The sequence below is a fragment of the Dreissena polymorpha genome, chromosome 9, assembly GCF_020536995.1.
Source record: "Dreissena polymorpha isolate Duluth1 chromosome 9, UMN_Dpol_1.0, whole genome shotgun sequence".
NCBI lineage: Eukaryota > Metazoa > Mollusca > Bivalvia > Myida > Dreissenidae > Dreissena > Dreissena polymorpha.
The window spans coordinates 66192200-66219128 of NC_068363.1; the positions used below are offsets into that span (position 1 = coordinate 66192200).

At 33.9% G+C, this 26929-nt stretch overlaps 2 protein-coding genes across 7 annotated transcripts in view; one reads left to right on the forward strand and one right to left on the reverse strand.

Annotated features, from left to right (window-relative positions):
• Window positions 1-22799, forward strand: part of LOC127844452 (deoxynucleoside triphosphate triphosphohydrolase SAMHD1-like) — a 47948-nt gene extending 25149 nt beyond the window's left edge. For all 6 annotated transcript variants that reach the window (XM_052374663.1, XM_052374667.1, XM_052374662.1 and 3 more), the window contains 14 exons: window positions 5312-5334; window positions 5673-5833; window positions 5942-6057; window positions 10953-11023; window positions 11252-11389; window positions 11932-11985; window positions 13427-13591; window positions 14937-15028; window positions 16134-16190; window positions 16465-16735; window positions 17074-17139; window positions 17543-17629; window positions 18243-18347; window positions 22327-22799. In XM_052374663.1, coding sequence (XP_052230623.1) covers window positions 5312-5334; window positions 5673-5833; window positions 5942-6057; window positions 10953-11023; window positions 11252-11389; window positions 11932-11985; window positions 13427-13591; window positions 14937-15028; window positions 16134-16190; window positions 16465-16735; window positions 17074-17139; window positions 17543-17629; window positions 18243-18347; window positions 22327-22338 — 1418 coding nt within the window. In that variant the 3' untranslated portion in view covers window positions 22339-22799. The remainder of the gene's footprint in view (window positions 1-5311; window positions 5335-5672; window positions 5834-5941; window positions 6058-10952; window positions 11024-11251; window positions 11390-11931; window positions 11986-13426; window positions 13592-14936; window positions 15029-16133; window positions 16191-16464; window positions 16736-17073; window positions 17140-17542; window positions 17630-18242; window positions 18348-22326) is intronic.
• Window positions 7770-8661, reverse strand: LOC127844496 (uncharacterized). The gene is made up of 2 exons (XM_052374769.1): window positions 8385-8661; window positions 7770-8131 (listed from the first exon to the last, which is right to left on the reverse strand). The coding sequence occupies exons 1-2, from the start codon at window positions 8613-8615 to the stop codon at window positions 7973-7975; spliced, it is 390 nt and encodes a 129-aa protein (XP_052230729.1). The 5' UTR covers window positions 8616-8661; the 3' UTR covers window positions 7770-7972.
• Window positions 22800-26929: the final 4130 nt, after the last annotated feature.

A 26929-nucleotide genomic window follows, 5' to 3' on the forward strand; every position in this document is an offset into this window, starting at 1 on the left:
AAACGTACCCGGCCGACATTAGACTGTACCCGAGTTTTATTCTCGCCCAAAATCTGATGTCGTAAAACGCGCTACCGATTACAGTAATTACGAAACAAACTTCTTTTTTTAAATGTATCAACATGCTTTTTGAGTATGAGTTTCGATAATATAGAGGCCATTTAACAGAAAATTGACATAAATATTAAAATAATTAATGTTAAAAAAGCCGACAACGACCGATTTAGCGTTAAAATTCCCGGGTACGTTTAAGTATATTTACTGTACTCGGGTTACATGTAAGTATATTTAAGTGTACCCGGGGTACCCGAGCCGACAATGACCAATCGAGCAATAACGCATTAGTAGAAGGTTAGTAGAAGGTTAAGCTTGTTTATATTCACAGTTCTCAATTTATAAAACTTTGGACATGAGTTCACCAATTACTAAAGGCATACTTTAGACAACCACAAGAATTCTTTATAATCGCTAATACCAAAAACAACTAAATATAACAAGAAATATCTTTTTAAAAATGTAGACGGCGTATACGCTGACTTTGAAATAAAGTTTGCAATTTACTTTTCTAAATATTAAATTAATAAAATGAAAACAAAAGTTTAACTATTGTGTTTTTTTTCACTTGTAAGTTGCATATTCAACGCATGAAATGTGTGTTAGCATTGTCAAACCACACATTAGTGTAAGTAGATTATTCTACGGGAGTGCACATCATATGTGTCCTCACATGCCATATTATGAGTATATTTTTTCACTATCGAAATATGTCGTATGTTAATATTTGATTTAAACGCAGTTTTCTTTCGACACATTTAAATCACACGTTCATAGCCGCGTCATGCGAAAATTGGTCTTATGCGTTTCGGCCAGCGTTAAACCCAACATGTGCATTTGCGCAGTCAGGTCAGAAGCGATGCTGTTCGCTATAAAATCACTAAATATTTTATGGTCTCATTATGTATTCCTGACCAACTGAGAGATGCGCATGCTGAGTGGGCTATATATATATGATGGGCGCATATGGAATAAGACCCATTTTCGCATGACGAGGGTCATTAAAAATCCCATTGCGAATTGTAAATGGCACATTTAGCACAATGCGTTTAGATACAAAATTGAATACAAAATGGCAAACTTGTTGATAATGGCAGCCTATCCAGACGTTCAAGAACGATTTCCAGACGTGCTGACCAAGTACGGCAAACATTGTGGTTGGATAATTAAACGATTTCCTCTTATCGTGACACTATACTATTTCGGTAATGATTATTTTCTCAGCTTGAAATTCTGGAAGATGGATTTTACCGCGTAATGGAAACTGGGCAACAATTTGTGTCGTTTGAACATACAGAGAGTACTAGTAGTCCAGAATTCCTTACACTGAACAGTGCTACATCCTTTACATTGAGCACAGACACAGTGTTGTAGCCAAAGTTCAGAGGTTGTATCTCGAATCAGCCTATGAAATATTCGAAAATATTCATGCCTGTCTGTTGGCGTTATGTAAAAGTCAGTAAGATGAAAAGCTGAGTAAAACCGCTTCGCCGAAAAAGCGCATTAGTGCTCTATTAGTGAGATAGGTATGCGATATTCCAACAATATTCATTTAATATGATAGTGATTGCAAATTGTCTTTATATTTAGTTCACATTACCATTTTCATCATACTTTCTATGCTTTCAGAACGTCCACAAAGTGCCAAATTGTTATTTTGTCTTAGTTATCTCTATGAAATAAATAGGATGACAAAAAGTGCACACAAAGCTCGACCCGTGCGTTATGACACACTCTTTATAAATTTGAATGGCGTGTGTGTTCATTTCAAACTTGCGATTAATTTTGAAAAATGAATATTGTCTTAAATTATGCAATAGCGAACAACTTCAGTGCCTTCAGCGCTTTGATTTCTATTTGTGAGCTATTTGTAAGCGTTAGCTCACAAATAATGCAAACGCAATTTTGCAAATCAGTATGCCTTAGCTTCGGCAGGAACTGTAATCCGTGGCTGCCTGTGCGGATAACTGCAGTAAACTTTAGCAGACGATAATGCTAAAAGCGTCTGCTTAAACCACCGCATCTGCCTTTTCTCACTGGTACAGTATATGGTTTGTATTTAACAGCTTGTAAGACAACGTTGGCCAGTCTAGTGTTTATCATTGAAATCTGTACATATTGGCCGCTTTCAGGGGAAACGGGGCTTAATGCATGTCAAATAAGATTAGCTTGTGCATACTGATTAGCTGTATCAATGATTTGAAAAAACCCCACATCTCGACCTGTGATTTAAGACACACTCTTTATAAATTTGAATGGGTTGTGGTCATTTCAAACTTTCGATATAAAAAGCTATAACATAATTTTGAAAACTGAGTAGCGTCTAAGATTATACAACAGCGAACATATTCAGTGCCTTCAGCGCTTTGATTTTCTATTGTATACAGAATTCTATTCTCCTATGCAAGATGTAATTTTTAAAACTGAACTCCAAATATAAACGCTAAAAATTGGTATATAGTACGAACATGCCAACCGTAAATCTAGATTCTAAAACTCTTAAACGGTATGGTATTTGCAAAAGTTAAAGTTATAACTCGCCGGGCTGCCAAAATCAGAAAGAAAAACATAATATATATTTATATATTTGTAAACTACGTAACGTAGGCTTTCTTATGATATATAATTTCTCAAAATCGGCCGAGAAATGAAAGTATAATTAAAACAAAGACGTGAGTGGGTACATCAAAATGTATGACCTCGGCGATTCGATGTACGCTAATTATAAAAGATCGATAGTTACGGTCACGTGACTCAGTTTCGACTAGATATTTGCCGATACGGTCCCGTTTCTTATCCGTGTCATCTTTTTTCAACTTACTCCGGACTTAAAAACATCAATAGCCAAATTTAAACAAAGAAGGTGCTGATATGATGTTAATACTCTGAAAGGCAAAATTTCTGTTAGTCATTTTTTAAATTTACTGAATAGTCTTGACAACAGTACATTCAAACTTACCAGCAATGTTACACTGTTGATTTCCATTCTCCTCAGCTGCTATCTGCACTATTGTCTGGTTACCTGAAAAATACGGTAAAAAGTGCATTCATATATTATATTAGATTATATTAATTTTGAAATTCTTAGAAATGAGAAAAACATCTCTGTGGGCAGAAAACGAATATAACACAGGGCTCAGCCGGCCCGGCTCGACATTAAAGGTTGTACTATTGCCCCTGACAAGTAAAATTTGGGTTCGGGCAAGTTATGTTAAACTCTAGTTGTTAAACTATTTCAAGACATTTCAGTTACATATGTCATCGTTAATTTTATAGACAAGAAGACAATATCAACAACTATATACTTGCATAGGTGTAACACAACAACTATCAGCTTTGGTTTATACATTTTTTTATGTTTACAGTAAATATTAGATACTTCATGTTCTGGCAAGTGGCTTTTAGTTCTGGGCAAGTAGATTTTGGAAGTACCTGCCCCGTAAGACAAGTTGGTTTTCAGGTTAACATCGAGCCCTGTAACAGCTTAAATGTCAGCTAAAATGTGCTGGCAGCAGCCTTACCATGTATTTCTGTCCAGATTTCCTGTAGTCTCTGGATAGCCTGCGGGTCTGAAGTGTATAGAAAATGATGAATGACATGTTTGTGTTATTGATTTCTTTTATTTCTATAAATGAAAATCCCAAAGTGAAATAAACTAGCACAATTATAAAACTGAAACAAATAATTAAGCGATTCCAATAACTGTTTACTGAGGGCATTCCGTGTAAAATTCTACAATTTTCTTATATCTCTTATATTTTCAGTGATATTTTTACAAATTATCTCATCTGAGTCCTGGGACTCGATAACTAGCAAATCTATGAGTCCCCGAATAGAAAGAATGAGTCCAAATATTAAACGATATTATTTTTTTAGAAATTTCAATGCATTTTTGGGACTCAAATAATTCGAAACTTTACATCCCCAGAGGTTTTTGTGAGTCCAGGACGCAGGACTCGCAGGTAAAAAAAAAATCACTGTATTCTTTATTACACACTTTGTCAGTGATTATGGACCTGTAGACAATTGCTTCGACTGAAGCTGTTGATGTAGAGCCATCTTCAAATGTCAAGTTGAGGCTTTTCCATCCAGATAAAAACACAGCTGAATCAGAGCTAGATTAAACAAATGTATATCTTAATACACTTTTGCAAAGCAAGGCATTTTTAAAGCCATTAATTTTGAGATACTTTATATAAATTTCTGAGACCATAATTGAACATTCTATCCCGTCCCCCACCTAGAAAAAAGTTTTTGTATTTGAGTTTTTTTGAAAACGAAGCATTTGAAATTCTTCCAGGATTATTTTCGGAAAATCATTATTTACATAGTTCTTCCAACTTAAAGTTGAACTTTGCCGCCCGCCATTTTAACGTCTATGAAAACGGCGCAAGATTTTCGACAAAAAACGCTAATGTTTTATCAACTCTTTATGAACATACATGGTACCCAAGTACTTAACCAACACAATACACTATGTTTATAATTCATTCATTTTATGTACAACAAAAAAGGAAAAAATATCGATGTTAGACTGAACAACAACTTACTTGTCCGCCATCTTGGTTTCGCTAGCGAACTACCTCCCGAGAGAGTTCGCTTCGGTTCGCTTCGGTTCGCGGCGAGCCGAACGTTCAATAGCGAACGTTCGCGAACGTTCGCGAACTTTAGCGAACGTTCGCTGTAACTGAAGGCACTACTGGAGTCCGTGATTTGATGCAAGTAAACGATAAAATCATTCATCCCTGACGATCGGACGCTTTATCACGTGTGGTGGGTAGCATGCTATTTGCCAAAATGCGCGATACGCTTTTGAATATTCATATGAGCCATACATTAAAAACATAATTTTATGTTTTCTTGGTTTATTACCCACCTTAAATCAGGAAATTAAAATCATTTTATAATAATATTGCGTTTCACCATTTGCACGTGCAAAAAGACAAAACCATACATAACGCACAAGCTAAAGCGGCCAATCACGGATCAATGATTGTATCGTCAGCTTGCTCGGAATGTTGTCAAATGATCACATTTAAAATTTAAAATAAAAATCTTAAATCATTAAAGAGATTTTCAGGTTTGAAAAGTGGTGCGTTAAAAAAGTCTCCAAGTGTACACTAATTATTTATATTTTTAATTGTCTTGAGTTGTTTGCACCAGCCTTTGTAACAAAGTATAATTCAATTATAAAATTCTCTTTAACGTCTCTTGTCTGAATCACTTTTAACATTAATGGCAATTAATTGGTTTTCAGAGTTGGATCCGCAGAACTATAAGGTACAACTTAAACATGTTATGCTGATTAAACGGAAGATCGTAATTCAAGCAGTTATTCATACAAATTTCAAACGCTTACTGACTTATTTACACAATATTATAAGATAATAATAAACAAATTGAGCCGAATCAAGTGTTACGCAAGTGCAAATTATGTATTGTGTTATGCTTGTTAAATTGTGTAATATACGGAATTCAAGGAGATACATGTCTTAAATAACCTATTAGAAACGTTTTTCTTCGTTGGTGTTAGTTTACGTAATGAACAGTATTAAGTAAAAGTAAAAAAATATACACTTAAAAGAAATGCATACCAAACGCTGAAAGGTTGATTGCAGGTTTTCAACGACCCAGTTCATGGTCATATTTCAATGCACCCGCTGTGTGTTAAGATAATAGACACACCCGAGTTCCAGCGATTACGTCGCATTAAACAAATTGGTGCTGTTTACTTTGTTTACCCTGGCGCATCCCACAACCGCTTTGAACATTCACTTGGGTAACGTATACTATCAACATTATTAAAAACATCATATTACCAAGATATTCGAAAAAAATAGTGCATCAATTAATGTTTTTTATTATGAAATTAACGTTTTTGTTAAAGAGTGTGCTACCTGGCTGGTCGTACTGTAAAGAAACTACGAAAACAACAACCTGATTTAGGAATTACCGATGAAGATGAACTGTGCGTCCAAATTGCTGGATTGTGTCATGATTTAGGTACTGCACGTTTATCTAGATTAGCCATTTTAGAATATGATTGTATTTAGTAAGTTAAACTGTTACCTACATATACATAGAGGTTGATATTATTTCTTATTTAAGATTTGCAAACATTCACAGTTATAGACAATCCCAGAATCGATAAATTGACCGCCGCCATACTGGCTATTACGTGACCCCGCCACCATCTTGGTATTGAAGAATTTGACAGATAACAGCGTTGTACATGGGTGTTTAAGGCCGAATTTGCTGTATGTTTTAAAAAGAAATCCTTTCAGTTTTGCCTTTTGCTTAACACACAATTATTTCTTGATTGCATTTTTTTTATTCGAAGATAATTATAAAGGTTATTTCCCCATATAAAGTCTGAAGTAAGCTTTGTGATTTTTAAAGTTAATAATTCAGGAGATGTTAATTAGCGAAATTTTTTAAGATTTATATATATATGACCGAGATATACAATTTCTTTGAAAATCAGATATCTACCTTTGATTAAAACATTATTATTTCTTTATAAAAAAAGTATATAGATCCAGATGTATTCATTAAGAAAATGTATTTGATTCAATACCGAGACAGACTTTTTTTTATTGAATAGTACATATCTTTGTTTTTCTATTTATTTATTAATTCTTTGATAATATTTCTTATTAAAGTATCATTTTTAAGGTAATGTCAAAGCTCTAGCCGAAATTAAATGTGTGATTTTAACAAAAATTGGTCCGGAAATATTTATAAGCGAAACGCTGTTAGATTTCATGTAGTGGCAAACTTTTCTTATTAAAAAGTAAATGGTTTAGTCTAAAACTTTGTTGTTTTTTTATTCTTATATTTTATTTAAAAATCGCTTTCAAACACAAATCTCTAGCTGGAATTTTTTGTGTGATTTTAAATGTACTTGTCCAGGGGATATTCATTAGCGAGAATGTGTAAGATGTCAGAGCATGGCAGGTTTTTTAATTGAAAAGTGAATATCTGCTTTTGCTTATAACCCTATTTTTATTGGATCATTTAAATACCATTCTAATGTTAGAATCATAGTATGTAGCCTGAACAAATTGTGTTTGTCTTGTTCTAAATATTTACTTACTTGTTTGCTTGCTTTATTTAGTTTCTTAATACAATCTAAATGTACGATAAAAATGCTCAACATGAAACATATGTAGTCATACGTAAACTAATATAGTCCCAACAATGTTCGCTACATTTCGTCAACGTATTAATTTCTTTCTTAAAAGCCTCCTCACCTATAGACGAATCCATATGACGAAGCCTGGCGAAAAGGGTAAATTTATGAATTCTAGCGAATTTTTGCCGAAATTGTTTGAAAATCTGTTGCATTGTGTAATATTATAACGAAAGGTGAACGTAGAGGAACTAGTTGGTGCAAATGATTTACGAAGTTTGACGAACAGTTACTGCAATTCGCTAGAAAGCGTTAGGTCGCGCAAATAATATTGGTTTTTTTTCGGTTAGCGATTAGGAGCTATTAAGAGCGTAATGATACGAATGTAAGCGCAGCCTTGCGCATAATTGCGCATACCGCCGAATATTTCCGAAACGGTGTTTCTGCATCCGGGCGTTTTGATATAGACTAACTTTTTTCCCGACTTATGCACGAAGTCTTTTTCATTAAAGATTTTGCGTAAATTTCGTGTCTTGCTTTTACTATTACTTCCCTTTATAAAGCCAATACAATAACAACAATATTCTTTATTAATTTATTCCACTAATACGTTACACTTTATTTCAATCTCTAATGTGGCACCATCCTGTCTTGCCATGGCACACATCCAGCTGGAGAGTTGACCCAGTGCTTCAGAGTGTTTCTCACAATCTTGCCTTTTTTGGTTGCTGTATTGTGGCCCCTGATATTGACATTCCTGGTATCCTCCAAGTTGCGACCTCTTCTTCATTCCCCAGGAACCAGATCGCCTCCTCTATCATCATGGTCAACCAGTGAATTCTGCATGGTGGGGTACCTGATCCTCATCAAGTTGTGGAGAATGCAGCATGTCTTTACAATCAGCCTTAGTGTGGATGGGCTGTGGTTCATCTTTGTGAGAAGTATCTGAAATAACAGATGACCAGTATTGTTATGTGTTAAAAGTTTTTTTTTTTATAAATAAAATTGTGTTTTGAAAAAAGGTATTGCAGTAAAGTTCCGCTATTAAGACCACTTCGAAGATTAAAAATATATTCGGTTTTTGACAATATTCAAGTCCCAAATGGTTAATTTATGAAGGAAAATGGTCCGATATTAAGACCACTCCGCTATTGAGACCACTATTTTACCTGGCCTTAATATCGGAGCTTTACTGTACCTGGAATCGGTTGGCCAAAATCCCAAATGCATTTTCTGATACTTTCCTAGCCCTGGATAACCGGTAGTTCAGGATTCTTTCGTCTCTTGTCGGGATTCTATGTCCATAGGGTTTCTGCACGTTTTCGCTTAGGCTGAAAGCGTCATCTCCAACCAAGAAATAGGGCATGTCGACGGTGTCATTTGGAAAGGGCGGTGGGTCTGGAAATCCAATAGAACCATCCTGCACCATCTCCGGAAATTTTGAATCATTATAAATCTTGGCATCTCCACTTGAACCGTATCCTGAAAATACAAAAGGATAAGAACTTGTCAGTATACAACTGTACATTGAAAACAGCACTAAATGTATATAATGTATGTAATTACAAAATAATGCAGTTAAATTTATGTAGACTAATACTCACCACCCAGATCACGCCATACGAACTTGTAGTCCGAGTCGGAAATGGCCAGTAAGATGATGCTGAAGAATCCCTTATAATTATAATATAAGGAACCAGAACTGGCAGGCTTTCTGATAGCTATGTTTAATAGCAGCAACGCAATTTGGAAAGTTCTAATTCTTGAGGAAACCATCAGCCAGTTGTCTGCATTCTTCAGGTGTGGAAGGGGCTGTCATAACCTCATCAACATATCCTTCACATATAGCATGACACACGTCTCTGACCACTACAGAGAGGGTATTCTCAGCGACCCGCCAGGAATACTGTATGTCTGAGTACTTTACACCAGAAACCAGGTTACGTAGTGTGGCAGCTAACGTTAGCCCTGGATTCAAGGGCTCCCTGTACCGGGTGTGTTGCTTCTCGAGGCGATGACGAACCCTTCCCAAAATGTCATCGTACATTTCAGTAGGCATGCGGAGGAATTTCTTAAATGTTCCAGGATCTTCTCTTCTGAGCTCAACCATGAGCTGATCATAGATACCAAATTGGCGCCAACTCCCGGGATGCAGCCATGGTCTTCTCCAGATACTACGTGCTCTGGCTCCTCTTCTCAACCTTAGTCGGCCTCTGAGAAACCGGTCTATGCTTAGTTGAAGCTGTGCTACTTCTTGATTAGCCATTATAGCAGCAACATACTGTAGTTTCAGGCGTTGTATATCTTCCATTTGACGAAGAAATAATGATACCTTCAACATTATATATATATATATATATATATATATATATATATATATATATATATATATATATATATATATATATATATATATATATATATATATATATATATATATATATATCTATATATATATATGAAATATAGGCATATGTCTGTACAAACTACTAAAACAATCAGGAGCGCTATTATTCGGATGGATTCGCATAGATTCGCTTATCGTAGTTACCCTTCGGATTGACTCGAATACGAGCGTATACAGTTCGTTTTCTGAACGTTAACTTATCGTTATAAATCGGTTAAATGCGTCGGATTCAATTCGCTTCAATACGCAAATCCTTGCTATAGTTCGCAACAATTCGCAATCTATAGCAAATATTTGTTTTCGGATCGTTCTCTTTCGCTTGATATGCAAATCAAGTAAACATGATATTCAAATTAGCTGAGAGCTGCGACCTCTAACGCCAGTTGACGAACGCTATGCGAAGACTTTCCGATCGGCTAACGTATTGAAACGAATTTAAACGAACGATAGACGAAACCTTTATTCGCCAGCAATTTTTCAACATTTTCTGACGAACATAACCAATCGCAACGGACGCAAAAGCTCACAAACGCATCCATTCGAACACCACCAACGATGTGCAACGTACATATACTAATGAGAACGAATTTTGCTGAAGTCTTATTCGCTAGTACACGCAAGTTGACGTCGGGAGACTTTCGCTTATGTGTGAGGAGGCTTTAAATGTTCACTATACAGTCAAAATTTTAAAATAAACTATTAAAACACGAACGCAGTGATGTTTCTTCGGTAATTACGGATTGTTAATTTAATGAAATTAATTAATGGTAAAAGAAACACCATCTGCGATTGAGGAACGAAAGTGGGAGACGATGTCCCAATGGTGGATTAAAGTGTTAATTGATATGTCTGTGACTCCATATATCTCCACATGTGTAGATGCTGCTATTAAAATAAGATACCATGCGTCACCTTCTAATAACATGTCAAATGAAAATAAAGGACTAATTCATGCTGACTTTTTTCAGAGTCGTGGATCTTCGTCTCTGGTTTTATGACTCTTAAACAATGCAGATGGACCCGATACAAATATTTATTTTTAAAAATTCGAACTGTTATATGAATATTGTATCGATTACAGAAACCATCTAAATCTTCAAATATATTTTATAAAGTCGCGTCACTTCGTTTTATTGTTCAGGGTCAACATATAGGTCCCTGCATTGTTCTTCAGTTCCAAGATGGCGGCGCGCGCGAGTATTCAGGGGCGGTTATCCGGGAGTAATCGATTTCTGGGATTGTCTATATAATTGTTCTCATGGCATGACATGTATTTTACGTATAGAATTTTGTTTTAGTACTACAGTTTACCACTTTCATATACATTTGTACCATGACTCATTTTTATAATTTTTGTAGGACATGGGCCATTTTCGTCCTTGTTTGAGGAACGTTTTGTTCAAGAAATGCAGTCAAATTGCAACTGGACGGTATGAGTCGTTTTATTTTATCAATGTCCATGTCTCTCTAACCGTACAGTATGACCATATTATGTTGAATGACGTACAGCTCATAAAGACCGACACATTTTCGGTAGAAACAACGTATCTTTAATACAATATATACATAAAGAATATAGAATGTCACTACGTATGGTTACATTCACAAAAAAGAGAATCAACACGCGTCTATTTTGTGTTTCTATTTTCATAACACAGCACAAAGTAGCTGCGATACAAATGTTCAGCCATTTGATCAAAGAGAACAAATTAGAACCCGAATTTGTCACATATGGATTGACAGATGATGACATCGAATTCATCAAGGAATTACTCAATGTAAAATCTGACAATCAGGTATATATAGTATTTCCGTACACAGAACGCATTTGAATGGGTATAGTTGTTTTTGCTAAATATATTTAGTAAAAGTGCTAAATTTATTTAACACCGAATTGTGCAACAAAGACACTTACGTTTTCTTTGAGTAATATTGTTTTTAAAAATATTTAATAACGCAACGAAAATATTTCCAAGATTAAAGATTACGTTTATGGAAATCGAATTGAAATGGAAACCGTAGTATTAAACTTTTGCAAATTTTGATAAGCGCTGGTTCAATTGAACATTTAAGTATATATATTTAACGTCATGAATGTGGCGTGGAGAATGTACTCAATAACTAATACGTATATTTTTTGGAATAAACAACAACGTTGAACTCGTTAACGCATATCACATATAAATGAAACTTTAATTTAAATTAAATTTACACAATATAGATATATGCATTACATATATGCGCCCTAACAGCATCATAAATGTATGTCGCATTATATGCAAATGATATATTAACCAGAAATGTTAAATGATGTTATTCTTTTCACTGTATTTTAAAGGACGCAGAATGGAAATATAAAGGCAGAACTGATTCCAAGAGATTTCTGTACGAGGTATGGTGCACTACTACTATTAGTAGAAGTAGTAGTAGTAGTAGTAGTAGTAGTGGTAGTAGAACTACTACTACTACTAGTACTACTGCAACTACTACTACTACTGAATCTACTAGTACTACAACTACCACTTTTACTACTACTACTACTACTTCTACTACTACTAATACTACTATAAGCGACGACGACGACGGAGATAGAGACGACCTACGGACGGAGAAGACGACGACGACGACGAAGACGACGAAGACGACGTACGACGACGAAGACGAAAGACGACGACGACGACGACGCCGCGGACGAAGACGACGACGACGACGACAACAACGACGGAGACGACGACGAAAGCGACGACGACGACAACGACGACGACGACGACGACGGCGACGACGAAGCCGACGACGACGACGACGACGACGACGACGACGACGACGACGACGACGACGACGACGACGACGACGGGACGACGACGACGACGACGACGACGACGGCGACGACGACGACGACGGGACGACGACGACGGCGACGACGACGACGACGACGGCGACGACGACGACGACGACGACGGCGACGACGACGACGGCGACGACGACGACAGACGACGACGACGACGACGACGACGACGACGCCGACGACGACGACGCCGACGACGACGACGACGACGACAACGACGGCGACGACGACGACGGCAGCGACGACGACGACAACAAACGACGACGACGACGACGACGACGACGACGACGACGACGACGACGACGACGACGACGACGACGACGGCGACGACGACGACGACGACGACGACGGCGACGAGACGACACACGACGACGACGACGACGACGACGACGGGTAATAATACTAAGTTCTACTGACTACTAATAATATACTACTTCTAATACTACGAATAATAATACTCGACTAATACTACTAACCTAATTTCTAATACTATTACATATTACTACTATACTACTACTACTACTACTGACTACTACTACTTCCTAATCAACTACTACTAATAAATACTACTACTACTACTTACTACTACTACTACTCTACTACTACTACTACTACTTAATACAACTACTACTACAACAATACTACTACTAACTAATCAATACTACTACTACTACTACTATATAACTAATATACTACTACTACTACTATATACTTCTACTTCTACTACTACTACTACTTCTAATACTACTAACTACTACCACCACCCACCAATCACCCACTACCACCACCACCACCACGTATGCAACAACCAACAACAACAGCAACAACAACAGCACTACTTCTTCTACAAAGCACACATTGGGGTGTTGTTTCAATTGTTTACATAATGCATCAGAGTTGTAGCTTAAAGAAATCTATTAAAATTACATGAAATGCGATTTACATTTGAGTTCTGTTAAATATTAATTGCATATTCCCTGTCTTATAGATTGTGACTAACGTGCGCAATGGGATTGATGCAGATACATGGGATTCATGTGCGCGTGATTGCTTGATGCTCGGAATGATCAGCAGATTTGATCACAAACGATGCATTAAATATATCCGCGCGATTAAAGTGAACAACAGATATCAGATCTGTTTCCGAGACAAGGTATGACAGCCCTTACATTGGTTACCTTGCTGATATGAAGTACTTAATTTCTTTAATAATGTGAAAAGAATACATGCACATTACATAACAACAATGTTTATCATTTTCCAACTATCCATAAGGAACTATCCATAAGATTAACGCGATCGCGGACTTTTTCATAAACGATTGTTGTACAACTGTTTATCTATAAGAGGAGTGACGAAGCCATTTATAAGCATTGTGTGATCCTATGGGCGGACTTCAAAAAGCCCTGATGGATGTCTTCAGTGAATGATACGCTTTATTGTCAAATGTTCAACCAGCAACATATAATTGTTTAACAAAGAACCAAGGTCTGACACATATATATCCATAAGAACAGATAACCTGTAGACATACTTATTTTTTCAGTGACAGAAAATGTCTGACAATACTATAACTGAAAGATCGAGTTGATACGTTACGTTTAAGCAAAGCGTTAAAAAAAATCGTCTAAGCATTGCGAACGTTGACAGCGTTAGGCAGGTTTTAAAGGACTATTCCATAATTAAAACTAATTTTAAAGATGTGTTTCCTACACAAACTGCATCAGCTCAAATTAGTTATTTCTAAGAAGCTTTTGTCCGTGTACTATCTTCTTCTTGTATTCCTTTTGCAAATTAGTTAGAACACCTATAAACATGTATATTACCGCCAAGCGTTGTGTCAAGATAAAACTGCTAAATAAACCCTAGTAATAGGCATCTCTAGTCACCCCGTGTGTGCAAAAACAATCAATAAGTGGATTGATTAATTGTAAACAAAAAGTGTTTCTTTCATATCATACAAATATTGAACGGGTCTTATGTAAACACTTGCTCAATATTTAAATGCATGAATGTGCACACTTGTTTGGTATACGATTTCAAAAACAACATTGCCAATGTTTTATGTTCTAAGAAACGACTTTGAGACAACCAAATATAAATCGAGTGGTTATGGTCGCTTACTATTACGTTGATAAAGCGGATGACTATCGTGCATATAAAAATAATTTGTTACAATATGTCATTTATTTTTATGCCCCCCAGTCTATACCGGGGGACATATTGTTTTTGCCCTGGCTGTTTGTTGGTTTGTTTGCGTCAGACTTTAACATTGGCGATAACTTTTGCATTATTGAAGATAGCCACTTGATATTTGGCATGTGTATGCATCTCATGGAGCTGCACATTTTGAGTGGTCAAGGTCATCATTCAAGGTCAAATGTCAAACATTTGGGGGTACATAGTGTTTCACAAACACATCTTGTTTGTTAATGCAGTAAGATGAAATGAAATGATCGTAACTTCCTTTATAACATTAAGTGATGCCTGCATTATAGGAAAAACGGGATTTAGACGAGCTGTTCTTCATTCAGGCGAAACTGAAAGACATGGCTTATCAACATAAAACAACGTTCATCGCAGGCGAAATGTACGTAAATATAGACACAATAACTATTTCTTGATTGCTTTAAATCGAAAGCGTTGTATACATGGAAACGTTATTTATTTCACCTTTATAGAATAGGCGTATAACACCAAAATATGTGTTCTGTTTAGTTAATTTAATTTAGTAAATATAATCCTACAGCAAATCTTACAATATCATAACCAGGTTTAAGAAAATGAATATATGATTAACATATTTAACAAAATATACATTCAATTTATGTTTTATCTTGAAAAGACCTTGCTAACAACTTAACAGAATGACCATTAAAAAAAGACAATACAATAAAAATGGAGAACATTTTTTTATTCCAACAAGCGAAATAAAATTTCTGTCGGAAACAGTTAAACTTTCCGATATTGCATGGAAAAAACAACGATCAAAACTAATACAATGTTTAAGTATTTGTAATGCTTCTCATTGACAAAAAGGAAACTACTTAAATTGAATTTTAAATAAACAACGACGCTCATAACTATAACAACCTTTCGTTTTAGAGCTATCGTATCAAATCTCGTTTAAAGCAGACTTGTGTGCTTTACGTTTTTTATTGCCATTATAATTATCGGAGACAATAATGTGGTTTTGTCGGATAATATAAATTTATGCATTTAAAAAAATATATAACACACATAAGAAAATTTATGAGCAAGTCCCTTTAAGGTACTGAGCTTACACAAACACGTTGTACAAACATAAAAATAATGTTACATACAAAGTAATAATAACGTTAGTTTACAACGTCATTTTAATTTTGAAAATAGACGTTATTAGTACTTATAATTATGAATTGCAAAGACCAAAAAACTTGTATTATACAACCAAGATTAATCTGTGAAAAACCACAAAACATACCATAATTGTAAATCGTTATATTTGAAGCTTTCACACTAAGCAAACGATTATAAATTGTTATTAAATAGTTAAACAAGACAACCAGAAGTGATCAATGTTTGTTTAAGTTTTTTTCCAGATGAAATCTGAGAGTTATATACAGTCGTCAAATAAGTTTTTTTATTCATTAACATGTTGTGTTTTTCCCGAGTCTTTATTCTTTTTAACACTTTCATTTTATTTATATGTTTAGGATTGTCGAAGCGTTAAGAAAAGTCAACGCTCTTATTATGTTTAAAGGAACAGACGGGTAAGGAATCAATGAATTTACAAACCTAAGTGTAATACAATTCGGAAAACTAGGAACCATTTAAACAATTCACGCTTTATCAAATCAAATGACATATTAAAACGTGGTTTCCCTTTTCAGAGATGTTTAAAGTAATTTAGAGTTTAATTAAACTATACTCGGTTATTGGATGGCATTTAAATTTGTTAAGTATTCTCAAGTAATCAAAAGTATGGAATGGTTAAGTTTGCACACTAAAATTCGCTTAATAAATGTGCGGGTGACTTGTTTTCAGAACAGACAAAACGTTGTTTGAAGCTAAAGACGACATGAACGCTTTTTGCGCTTTAACCGACGATGTTATTACTCAAATATTGAACCTACCGTATCCAAAACGGGAAGAGCTCGAACATTTGAGGTCAACGCAAGAACCTGACCCATCGCGTATTCAAATACTCGTCGAAGGGGAAACAACATGGAAAGAAGCAAGAAAACTATTGCAAAATGTTCTGTTACGAAAACTTTACAAATTTGTTGCTGAGATTAAACCACCCAGTGTTGAAGAGGTAAAGATTTCATTTCTTAAAAAGCAGAAAATTGCATTTGTGTCATATAATACGTATGAGATTACATATTTAACAGACCAGTTTAATTATTTGTATCTACTAATTTTTAGATGAATGCGCTTGATAGTATTTAATAATAATTTTGTAACCTTACGTTGTAATGTTCAACGAACTGATTTGTACGAATCTTTTTTGCACGCTAACAAAATGAAGAAATACTTTCAAACTGAAAAAAAAGGAAATCAAGTTTTATTAAGCAAAATAATATCGAATAAATAATATGCTATTATTGGAATGAATCAATATATGTATGGTTGTAATATTGTTATTTACTTCAGTTTAAAAGCCAACTGGATACAAAAATCGCTGAACGCGGCCTTTCCTCAAATGACATTATGTGTCAGGTATTTAACCATCTTAATTTTGTAGCTGAACAATATTAAATAATTGCCTTGTTTTATCGCTTTAGTGTCTTCCCTAAAATATAAATTAAACTAGTGTTCAATATACGAATATGCATGCAATAAATCGGTTTTGTTTTCTCAAAAACTGTTCACTATAACTGATAAAATGATCGACACAGATTGTATATGCTAAAAATGCAATAATCATTATTTGCCAATACGTTTATTTGTAAGAACAATTATAAGTGACGTTAGTAACGTTATTCATAGATATATCTCTGAACATGATTTAACAGTACTATTTAATTGATATTAATTATTAATAAAAAAACTTGCACAAACGTTCGGAATACATAACACGCTTGAGGGCATAGACCACTGCATGTGATGTTTGTGTTTTCAGTTCGTTGAGGTGGATTATACGCCCAACGTGTGGAATACCGTTGCTTTCTATAGCAAACACGAACCCGATTTTGCAACAGTCCAATTGGTTAGTTCTACCATTAGTTTGTATACAACAAATATCAAATCCTTAAACGGCTGAACGAGTTTAACACAGAGCTTAATAAAATAAATTATTTTGTATAAAAAAACAACGCACTCGTTCATAGTGTGAGGCTTATAAAACAAATATCAATAGGCCTTCTTGGATGTTTCTTGGTGTTTTGTCTAGCGGTCTCGATTTGAACTAATACCCAAAATGACATCACGATAAGTGATATTATTATTTCATTTAACTGCAGAATATTGTTGTATTACAATGTGTGATAACTGTTTATCGTGCGTTCTTATTCATACTCATAATGAGTATCCGCCTTTTGTTTGTGATTAATTATGGTTAAAGTGTCATTTATGGATAGCCATAAAACCGGTCAAAAGCCATTATTATATGAGTCATGTTTTAATGATTATATGTTAACAGTTAGTGTTCTCTTATAACAGCAGCTGATAAGGGACACATTTCTGCCTGACATAGTTTTTTTAATTTAGATCGTTAACATTTTATACTGCAGAAGCATACATTGCAAAAGACTACTATAGTTTGACAGAGCTGCGTACGCGATAGGTCTGCTTTTAGTAAACAAATGTGTTTTGTATTGCAGAGAGTCTCGAAGTCGCATTTAAAAGAACATATTTTTCGAGTGTTCTGTAAAAATGAGCAACATTTTGCAACTTTGAAGGAAATAACACAAGATCTGAAGCAGCAGGTATATATAAAATTTGTTTCATATCTCAATTCGAGATAAATTGCCATAGCAAAACCGTAAAACATGAAATATATCACAATTAAAAATAACCAGAACCACATGTTTGGCATAAATACATGTCGTTAACACTTTACAGCCCTTTCATTATGAATTTAATAAATTTATTTAAAGTATACATATAAAATTGTTTCATAACGAAAACCCATCTAAACTTTAACTAACCATTGCTTATACATGAATTATTTGACTATCTCTTGTTAACAAATGTATCGATGTTTCTACAAACATAAATTGAAAATTAAAGAATGTTATGAATATAAATATATAGTGGCTCTTTAAAGGATGTTTATAATAATTTAAATAATCTACAACTGTATAATCTTCATTGGGCGGTTAATGGGTGTTACTGCAGTTTTGCCGATTTTTTTTCATCAAATAGATTTTGTCCAAAATTTATATTTAAGATATATATACAAATACTATATGAACAATGAAATAAAAACATAGGGTCACCGACCTTGTTTTGATTTTATTCACTATTATATAACATGTACTTTTTCAATAAAACTGAAAAAATCTCTAATTGCGTAAAATTGATTAATAACATATGAAATTGGCAACATGTAGATATTATATAATTTAAGATACTTCATATACCATTTAATTAAACCACATACTACAAATAAATTGGAGTACACAAGTTAAATTTTAAGAAATTTATTTTTTATAATTTTTATGTCACCCAAAAAACGTCATTTTTTTTGCTATTGTAACCACATAAATATAATTAAAAAAATGTCTGTCAAATAGAATTCTGCGAAACTGCTCAAATATGTTCATCTACGTATTGCCATCATAAAACACAAATTAAAAAACGGAGGTCACCGCACTTTTAACAGAGATTTTTTGTTTTAACTAACCCTACCGTCTACGTCAAATTTCATAAAATACAGCAATTAGGCAAAACCCAAGTTCCAGTACATAGATTGTTAGAAATATGCATAACCATTAGAAATTGTTTACAATCTTAACTGGGATCACAACAGCTTACCAAAAGACATTAATAAAAAACAATATTTTATCACAAACATAATACCATACAGTATCAAACTCGACCTTAGTCATTAATAACTGACACGTACTTGTTCACAGATTTCGGCATGTTTTGAAGTTTGTGATTAAATGCTTTAAATTGATAAATGTAAACAACAGGACTAAAGGGTTCCAGTATAAAACAAGAATGAAATTAAAGAAAGAAAAAAAGTTCAAAAAAAGCTAACCCCACCTGGGATCGAACACTGACAATTGTATTATGAACCAACTCGGTCATTTCTGATGATACTGATAACAAAAATATTGAGTTGTGATAATAGCATCATCGGTGTTGCTATAAATATATCCTCGCTTAAATAAACTGCCGCAACACCCCTTAAAATGTGAGATTGGACAAGAAACGTTCTTGGTGTATCGATCGTTTATAAAATTGATTTAAAGGGATCTTTTCACGTTTTGGTAAATTGACAAAATTGAAACAAGTTGTTTCAGATTCTTCGCAAATTTTCGTTTTAGTTATGATATTTGTGAGGAAACAGTAATACTGAACATTTACCAGGGTCTAATATAGCCATTATATACACCTTTTGACGATTTAAAAACCTGAACATTATAAAGCGTTGCAACGCGAAACGATTGAATAATTTGGAGAGTTCTGTTGTTGTCGTTTAATTTTGTTAAACTACGAAGATTGCTTATATAAGGTATAAAATATGTCATTGACATGTACCTGGCAGCATGGCCGAGCGGTCTAATTGGTTTTTACTCCAGGACTCTGGGGGTCACAGGTTCGAGCCCTACTGCCGGCTACTTTTTTTCCTTTTTTTAATTTTATTTTTTATTTTTACTGGAGCTTTTTAGATCCAATGTTTACATTTATCAATATAAAGCATTTAATGACAAATTTCAAAACATGCCAAAATCTGTGAAAAGGCACCTTTAATGTGGGAAAATCTTCGATGCTTCTCTGCAGGCATTTTATATCGACTCAATATAGGGACGATACAGTTTTGTATATACGCTCGATATAATTGCATACATCGGTCCGAGATTGGAACTGAAACAATGTGCGATGTCCACTTTACATCGGCACGTGCATACTGCCATCGTTCCAACCAGTTATTCCTAGATGCGAAAAGCTTAACCGGACGTTGCACTGATGTGAATATCGTTGTTTCTATCAACCCCATATCAGGACATAATTGCGGGCAATTTTTGTCCGACATCGAACTCGACACACTGTCTTCATTCGACCGAATTTTGTCTAATAGTCAAAATCGCATTCTGATAATTCCATTGAATCTTGTTATACTGTCATTGACCTTACGATCTGATAGCAGTCATTGCTGAAATACTAAGAAAAAGCCCAAACAAAATACTATAACAAATATTTTTTTTGGTAAAAAAAAATATATATTAACTTATAATCATACGGTATTTACTTTTAAATTAAATTAAATCATGTACATATGAGCTTTTTATACCACAATTTAAAACACATAGATTGAAAGGACAGACAAAACTATATGTGTTTTTTTATAAATCCATTAGCCCTAGTCTCTTTGCTTTTTGCTGCTCGTGATCGTGTGTTGAGTAGTCTTAGCTGTTGCAGACTTAACACAAGAAATTGGCGATTTACATATAATTTTAAAATATATAATCATTTAAATAGGGTCTTATATAACACTTAATGTAACTAATATGAAGGTCATATATATATGTATCACCCGAACCATTTGTGAATGTAAGCAACCTAAACCAGACAATCTTAGAAAAATACGTCAAAACAATGTTACTGCTTACCGTAGACAGTAACTTAAATCTATGGATCCACAATTAAAAAACCAGTTCTTCGTAATAAAAATGAAAAAAAAGTACACAATACACAATGTTTCACGCTGTTATAGTTTATTAGATTCCTCGTGCTTAGAATACATTCACATAACATTAATCGTATTTTTTTTTCATTTACATTGAATGTGATGAGCTACTTTTTTCATTTATTGTGCATTTAATAAAAGTTTATTGAAAGAAATCGGGCCATTGTCGGAACCATGTTTCAATTGAACGGAATCACTCCAACCCACAGTATCGAATAGAAACCACAAACGTTCTACATCGGCCGATTATCTGAACTTCATTTACCTAAATATTAGGTGGAAACATCATTCAGTCAACATCGGATTGATATGTGCATGTTTGTTGGGTACCGAATGGTACGGTGTACGGATCCGGTGTTAACATACATGTTGACATTTGCTACTTAAATGCGCGAAACATTTTACATGTTGAAAACCAGCCAAACACTGGCACAATAAAATGCGGTGAATCATATGTAGCGTGGTGTTCCTAGCTGTAAGTTTATTTAAAAAACATAACCTCGCACACATGCAATGCTCCATGATGGCAGTTTCAGAAATATTCTAACAACCATAGGTAAACATACTTAATTTTAATGTAATTTTGATTGGCGTGGGTTTATTACTTTCAGCGCTGAGCATAGTTTGTGTTTTTCAAAGTAATAACAATTTGTGTTCACAATAAAACGATAAAAACACTTGAATATACCATATATGAATGTTAACTTTTTAGCGTGAAGGGGACTTTACACATACGCGTATACAGTAAGCCATGATTATGTATTCTCCTTTATTCGTTCATACTATTTTGACAAAATTCAACATGTAAGAGTATGACAGTTGTATACAGCGGAACTAAACACATTTGTTCACAACTATTTCCTGAAAATGACTTATTTCCCATCAAGAATGTTTTTACCCTTGCCTCATCGATTATTAGTTATTGATGACGCGAAAGATTGTGTTTTGCATTGGTCATATATAATGTGATGTCCTATAATGGAAAATAATATATGATTTCGTATAATGTAGGCATGGACATTCGATTAATATGTTAATTCTTTCAGTTGCCACGTTAACCTGAGGAGAAAGGCCCACATTCGGATATAAATTACAGGATTAATATAGCGTATATACAACACACACACATTAAAAAAACTAACTACTTGGTCAAAACAGAATATTTTCCTCGTGTGTTTTTCACACACAAAATACTAGCGACATGCATGGATATATGTTTTCCGATTATGGTGAAACAAGTAGAGAAGAAGCGTGGCGTTTAAGCTGTGTAAAACGTTACTTGTGTATATAAAAAAAATACATATAAGACCAGTGACTTTTGTATTACATTATTGTAATATATAAAGTATTCACTATTGTATGTGTGGCACACGGAACACTATTTTAAACCGCACACATGTTTATGGATATATGTTATGTCTGCATTATCAATGTTTGTGTGTTGCAATATCGAAGAAATGTTTGTGTATATGTTGGTGATTGAAAGTCTCATGTAGTGTTATTAAAGGTTGAAGTTGTAGACTTAGTATGTTGTTTGCACAAATCGTTATAGTATGCAAGTATTCCATTATAGTATATGATGAACAATTATGCGTCGAAGACAAATGGTGTCGTTGAATTAATTTATATATGGTACCAAAAGAGTAATTTTGATAAAGTCGAAACAATTGTTAAACACACCAATACATTTATGTCATCCGTCGTTTTAAGCATAGGAATGTAAAATACTCAATTACAATCAAAAGAAAATATGTCACAAACAATTACTGGAAAAATAAGGTAGACCACACCTGGATTGGAATAGTTTTTCACAGAACTAATCGGCTGTTGCCAGAACCAGTCATGCATGATGACTTTGCATACATTTCAGTATTTTCACTTAATGGAGACGAAAGACTGGCTGCCAAACAGCTTAACAAAACTAATAGCAACATTATATCTTATTCCATCTTTAACGTTGTTAAATCTTATTCCTTTTTTAAATTATTCAAACTCTGAAACAAAACTGAAGTTTCGATATTGATAATATTATGTAGTTGCATTTTGTAATTTTGCATGAATCGTTTCCTATTGTTGCATTATTGGAAATAACATGTCAACACTTAAAAGTGTGTGCAATGTCTTTTGAGCGAGAGACATTGAGGTATTAACATTACAGTCGGGTTCCGAAATGTCAATTAAAGTAAGAGTTTTGATCTACAAAGATGATTTACGTGTTAACCAATCAGTTCCAGTAAAATTGCGCCATATATGTACGTTTGTAAACGTTTTAATACTTCATACGTTCACTGGTTGGTCATGAAATAGTATGTAATACGATATATGCGCACCATTAATTAAAGCGATACGCGTCAATCATTAAAACAAAAACAAATGTTAGGAAGTTGCTATTAGTTCTGTAAAATTTAACACATTTGATCGTGTTTTACATGTGTTTACATTGTGATAAAATTGTCTTATGCTTGCTGTGCAACGTGCTTCAAGAAATTAAACAATCATTTACTCATACATTCATGCGACACATTAAATTGATCTTAAATAACAGCACCTTTAATGACTGTTTAAACTTTTAACGTTATGCTCAAATTGTTATTTACTTGTCGTGTATCGTTTTTATTCTTCTTATATATTGTTCTTTTATTTGTTACATTATTATTGTTGCTTGTATTGTTGTTGTTATTTTGTTTTTATGTATGATTTTAATAATCTTTTCATTAAAACCTCACATATCAAATGGATCTTTACACAAGTTTACATCATTATTAAAGTTTGGTAATGCTGTTTATTGATTGTATTATTTTGTATTTTACTTTGTTGACGATGTTTGTATTTTTGGTTTTGTTTTCTGTTCTTTCGTTTCCACGAACTAAAATAAACGAACGCTGTTCCACACAAACATACGGTGGCATAGAGGTGACATTCACTTCTCTTTTTTAAAATTGCTCTCCTCTTTTTTCTAGAAAAAGAGGAGTGCAAAACTAAATAAAAGCGGCGTGCAATTAAAAAAAGAGCGGTGCTTCTCTTGTTTTAAATTGCTCTCCTCTTTTTTCTCGTGGCCACGAGTTAGCTATGTCGTGGCCACGAGATAGAAAAAAGAGGAGTGCAAAACTAAATAAAAGCGGCGTACAATTAAAAAAAGAGCGGTGCATAAAAAAAAAGGCAGAGTGCATTAAATAAAAGAGGAGAGCATTTTCGTCATCTCGAGATCCCGACTTAGCTCAGCCAATCAACTTGTTTGTTATGTCAATTTAACGTTTATTCTGGATTACCTGCCCCTTTGTATACGAAGAGTCAGCAGGTACAGACGAAGTTATAGCGGAGGCGATGTTAATAGTAAGTTAACTAGCAAATTTTTAAAGGTGGTTCGTTGTGCAAATTAATTATCTCTTGATCAGTATTATAATTAAGTATTTCAATGGTATGACTCATTTTCACGAAACGATTGATTTTGTATGAGATTTTTCATTCTTCATAAGTTGAATAGTTTTCGGATAAATAAATGAAAAATGTAATTTCGGATTACATTAATTACATGGATTAATAGTACCGTCAAAATCCTTATTTTTACCAATGATATGTACATTTTTGGCTTACATAATACAATTTATTCTGTTTAAAAATCGATAATGTATTTGTACATCCATTTAATTTGATTGTTTTATCAATGCTCATTTATAACAAACAGCTTTATAATAAATTTTACAAGCCACTGCTCATTCTAATAGAACTATTTACATTGTCCTATTGTACTTGCAATATTTGCTATGATGGCTGAGAGAGCTAAGTTAAAATAATTATTATTGTAAATAATCGGTAATTTTTTCTAAATTTTAAATTCAACTGCTAAGCAATTTACATAGTCATAGTACACAAGAGAAAGAGATTATGACACATGCAGGACTAAAACCTGTGATGGCCATTATTCTAGCATGCCTACCGAGCGAGCTTAAATCCAGATGCTTGTAATTTGCCTTGGTGGGATGATAATCCTGTGTAACCAAGGTCTAATTATTTAAACTAGCCCTCACACTACACTGCTTTCTTCTTTTTTCAGGTTATCAACAGCCAGTCAGTTAAAGATGCATTGCGACAGAGACGTTGTTATCTACGTCTCTGATTGCGAACACAGAATTAAACAACATTGGTCATAATGTAAGAATAATTAAGCTCCAATATTAGATATAAAAGTCAACAAAACTATTTGCAGTCTGAGCAATGAGCACATAATTGAGCATTGAGCACAAACAAGATAATAGATAATGAAGTTTTGATCTGCTGATGCAAACAAACTGACCTGAGCTTATACAACTTTATTTTGTGCTTTAAGTTCTAATCTGTTCTCTCAGCTCAAACATGACACAAATAATCCTTTTTTTCTGGAGCTGTTTATTACCTATTATATTATTTATTAACAAAGTTTACCTAAAACTAGAAACAATTTTCCTAATATTTTTAGCAAAATGTACATCTGCATTTATGTATAATATATATATATATATATATATATATATATATATATATATATATATATATATATACACACATTATATTTGCAGCTTACATACAAGAGATCGGCAGAGCAGGAAGAAGCCATGTTGATGCCCTGGCCATTCTCTTCTTTAACAAATCAGTCATTGCATCTGCACATATTTTAAATATCTTAAATATATTTGATTGGATTTATTTATTTATTATTTATGTTTGATGAAAATGTATATTCTTTGTTGAATTAATGTATATGTTAGTGTGAGTGTGTGTGTATGTTTGTGTGTTTCTGAGGATAGTGCGTATGGGTGAAAATGTGTGAGAATGGTACTGGAATTGCATGATTTATGTTTATAAATTAACATTTGTTTTTGTAACGATATACCATGTAGTATAAGTTACCTAATGAAGTTCTTTTCTGTTCTGTTCTTAATTGTGCTGCTATGCTTATTTTGGTTGAAAAATGATAAAATCTACCTTAAAAAGAACTTACTTATAAATAATTGAATTTTGACATATTTAAAGAAAGTGTCAATAAAAAAAGATTGGGTGGGGATACAAAAAATAGGGTCAATCTGGTGACCAGAAACAATTTTTTTTTGGCCTTATGGGAAACAGTTTAGTAATAAAAATTCATTGTCTATAACAATGTTTTTAAAATTCAAACATTCTATGTAATTTGAATAAAAGGTTCAGAACTATTAAGCATAATAATGTAACCCTATTTTTTAACGTCCAATTTCGTAATAACACTTAATTTGGTTCTGAGAAATCCATGTGTGCAGTTCTTCCCTGTTAATCTTCTTAACCGGATTTTTAGCTCGACTATTATATATGAAATATATATAGTGGAGCTATCCTACCCACCCCGGCGTCGGCGTTCCCGTTAGCGTGCAAATGTTAAAGTTTTGTGTACCACCCCAAATATTTTCAATGTCCATTGACATATTGCTTTCATATTTTGCATACTTCTTTACCAACCTGACCCCAACTTATAAACAAGAGCAGACAAGTCTATCAAGCATTTTATTATAATTTTGGCCCTTTTTCCACTTAGAATATGCATATTATTGATAAATCCATGTTAAAGTTTGCGTACCACCTCAAATATTTTTAATGTTCCTTAACATATTGCTTTAATATTTTGCAAACTTCTTTAACAAC

Bases quoted from the DNA above. Each gene is read 5' to 3' on its own strand.
- LOC127844496 (XM_052374769.1), bottom strand. From the start codon at position 8,615: ATGGTGCAGGATGGTTCTATTGGATTTCCAGACCCACCGCCCTTTCCA. The intron at 8,132-8,384 runs GTACAGTAAAGC...CTGTTATTTCAG, and splicing joins TTTTGGCCAACCGATTCCAG to ATACTTCTCACAAAGATGAA.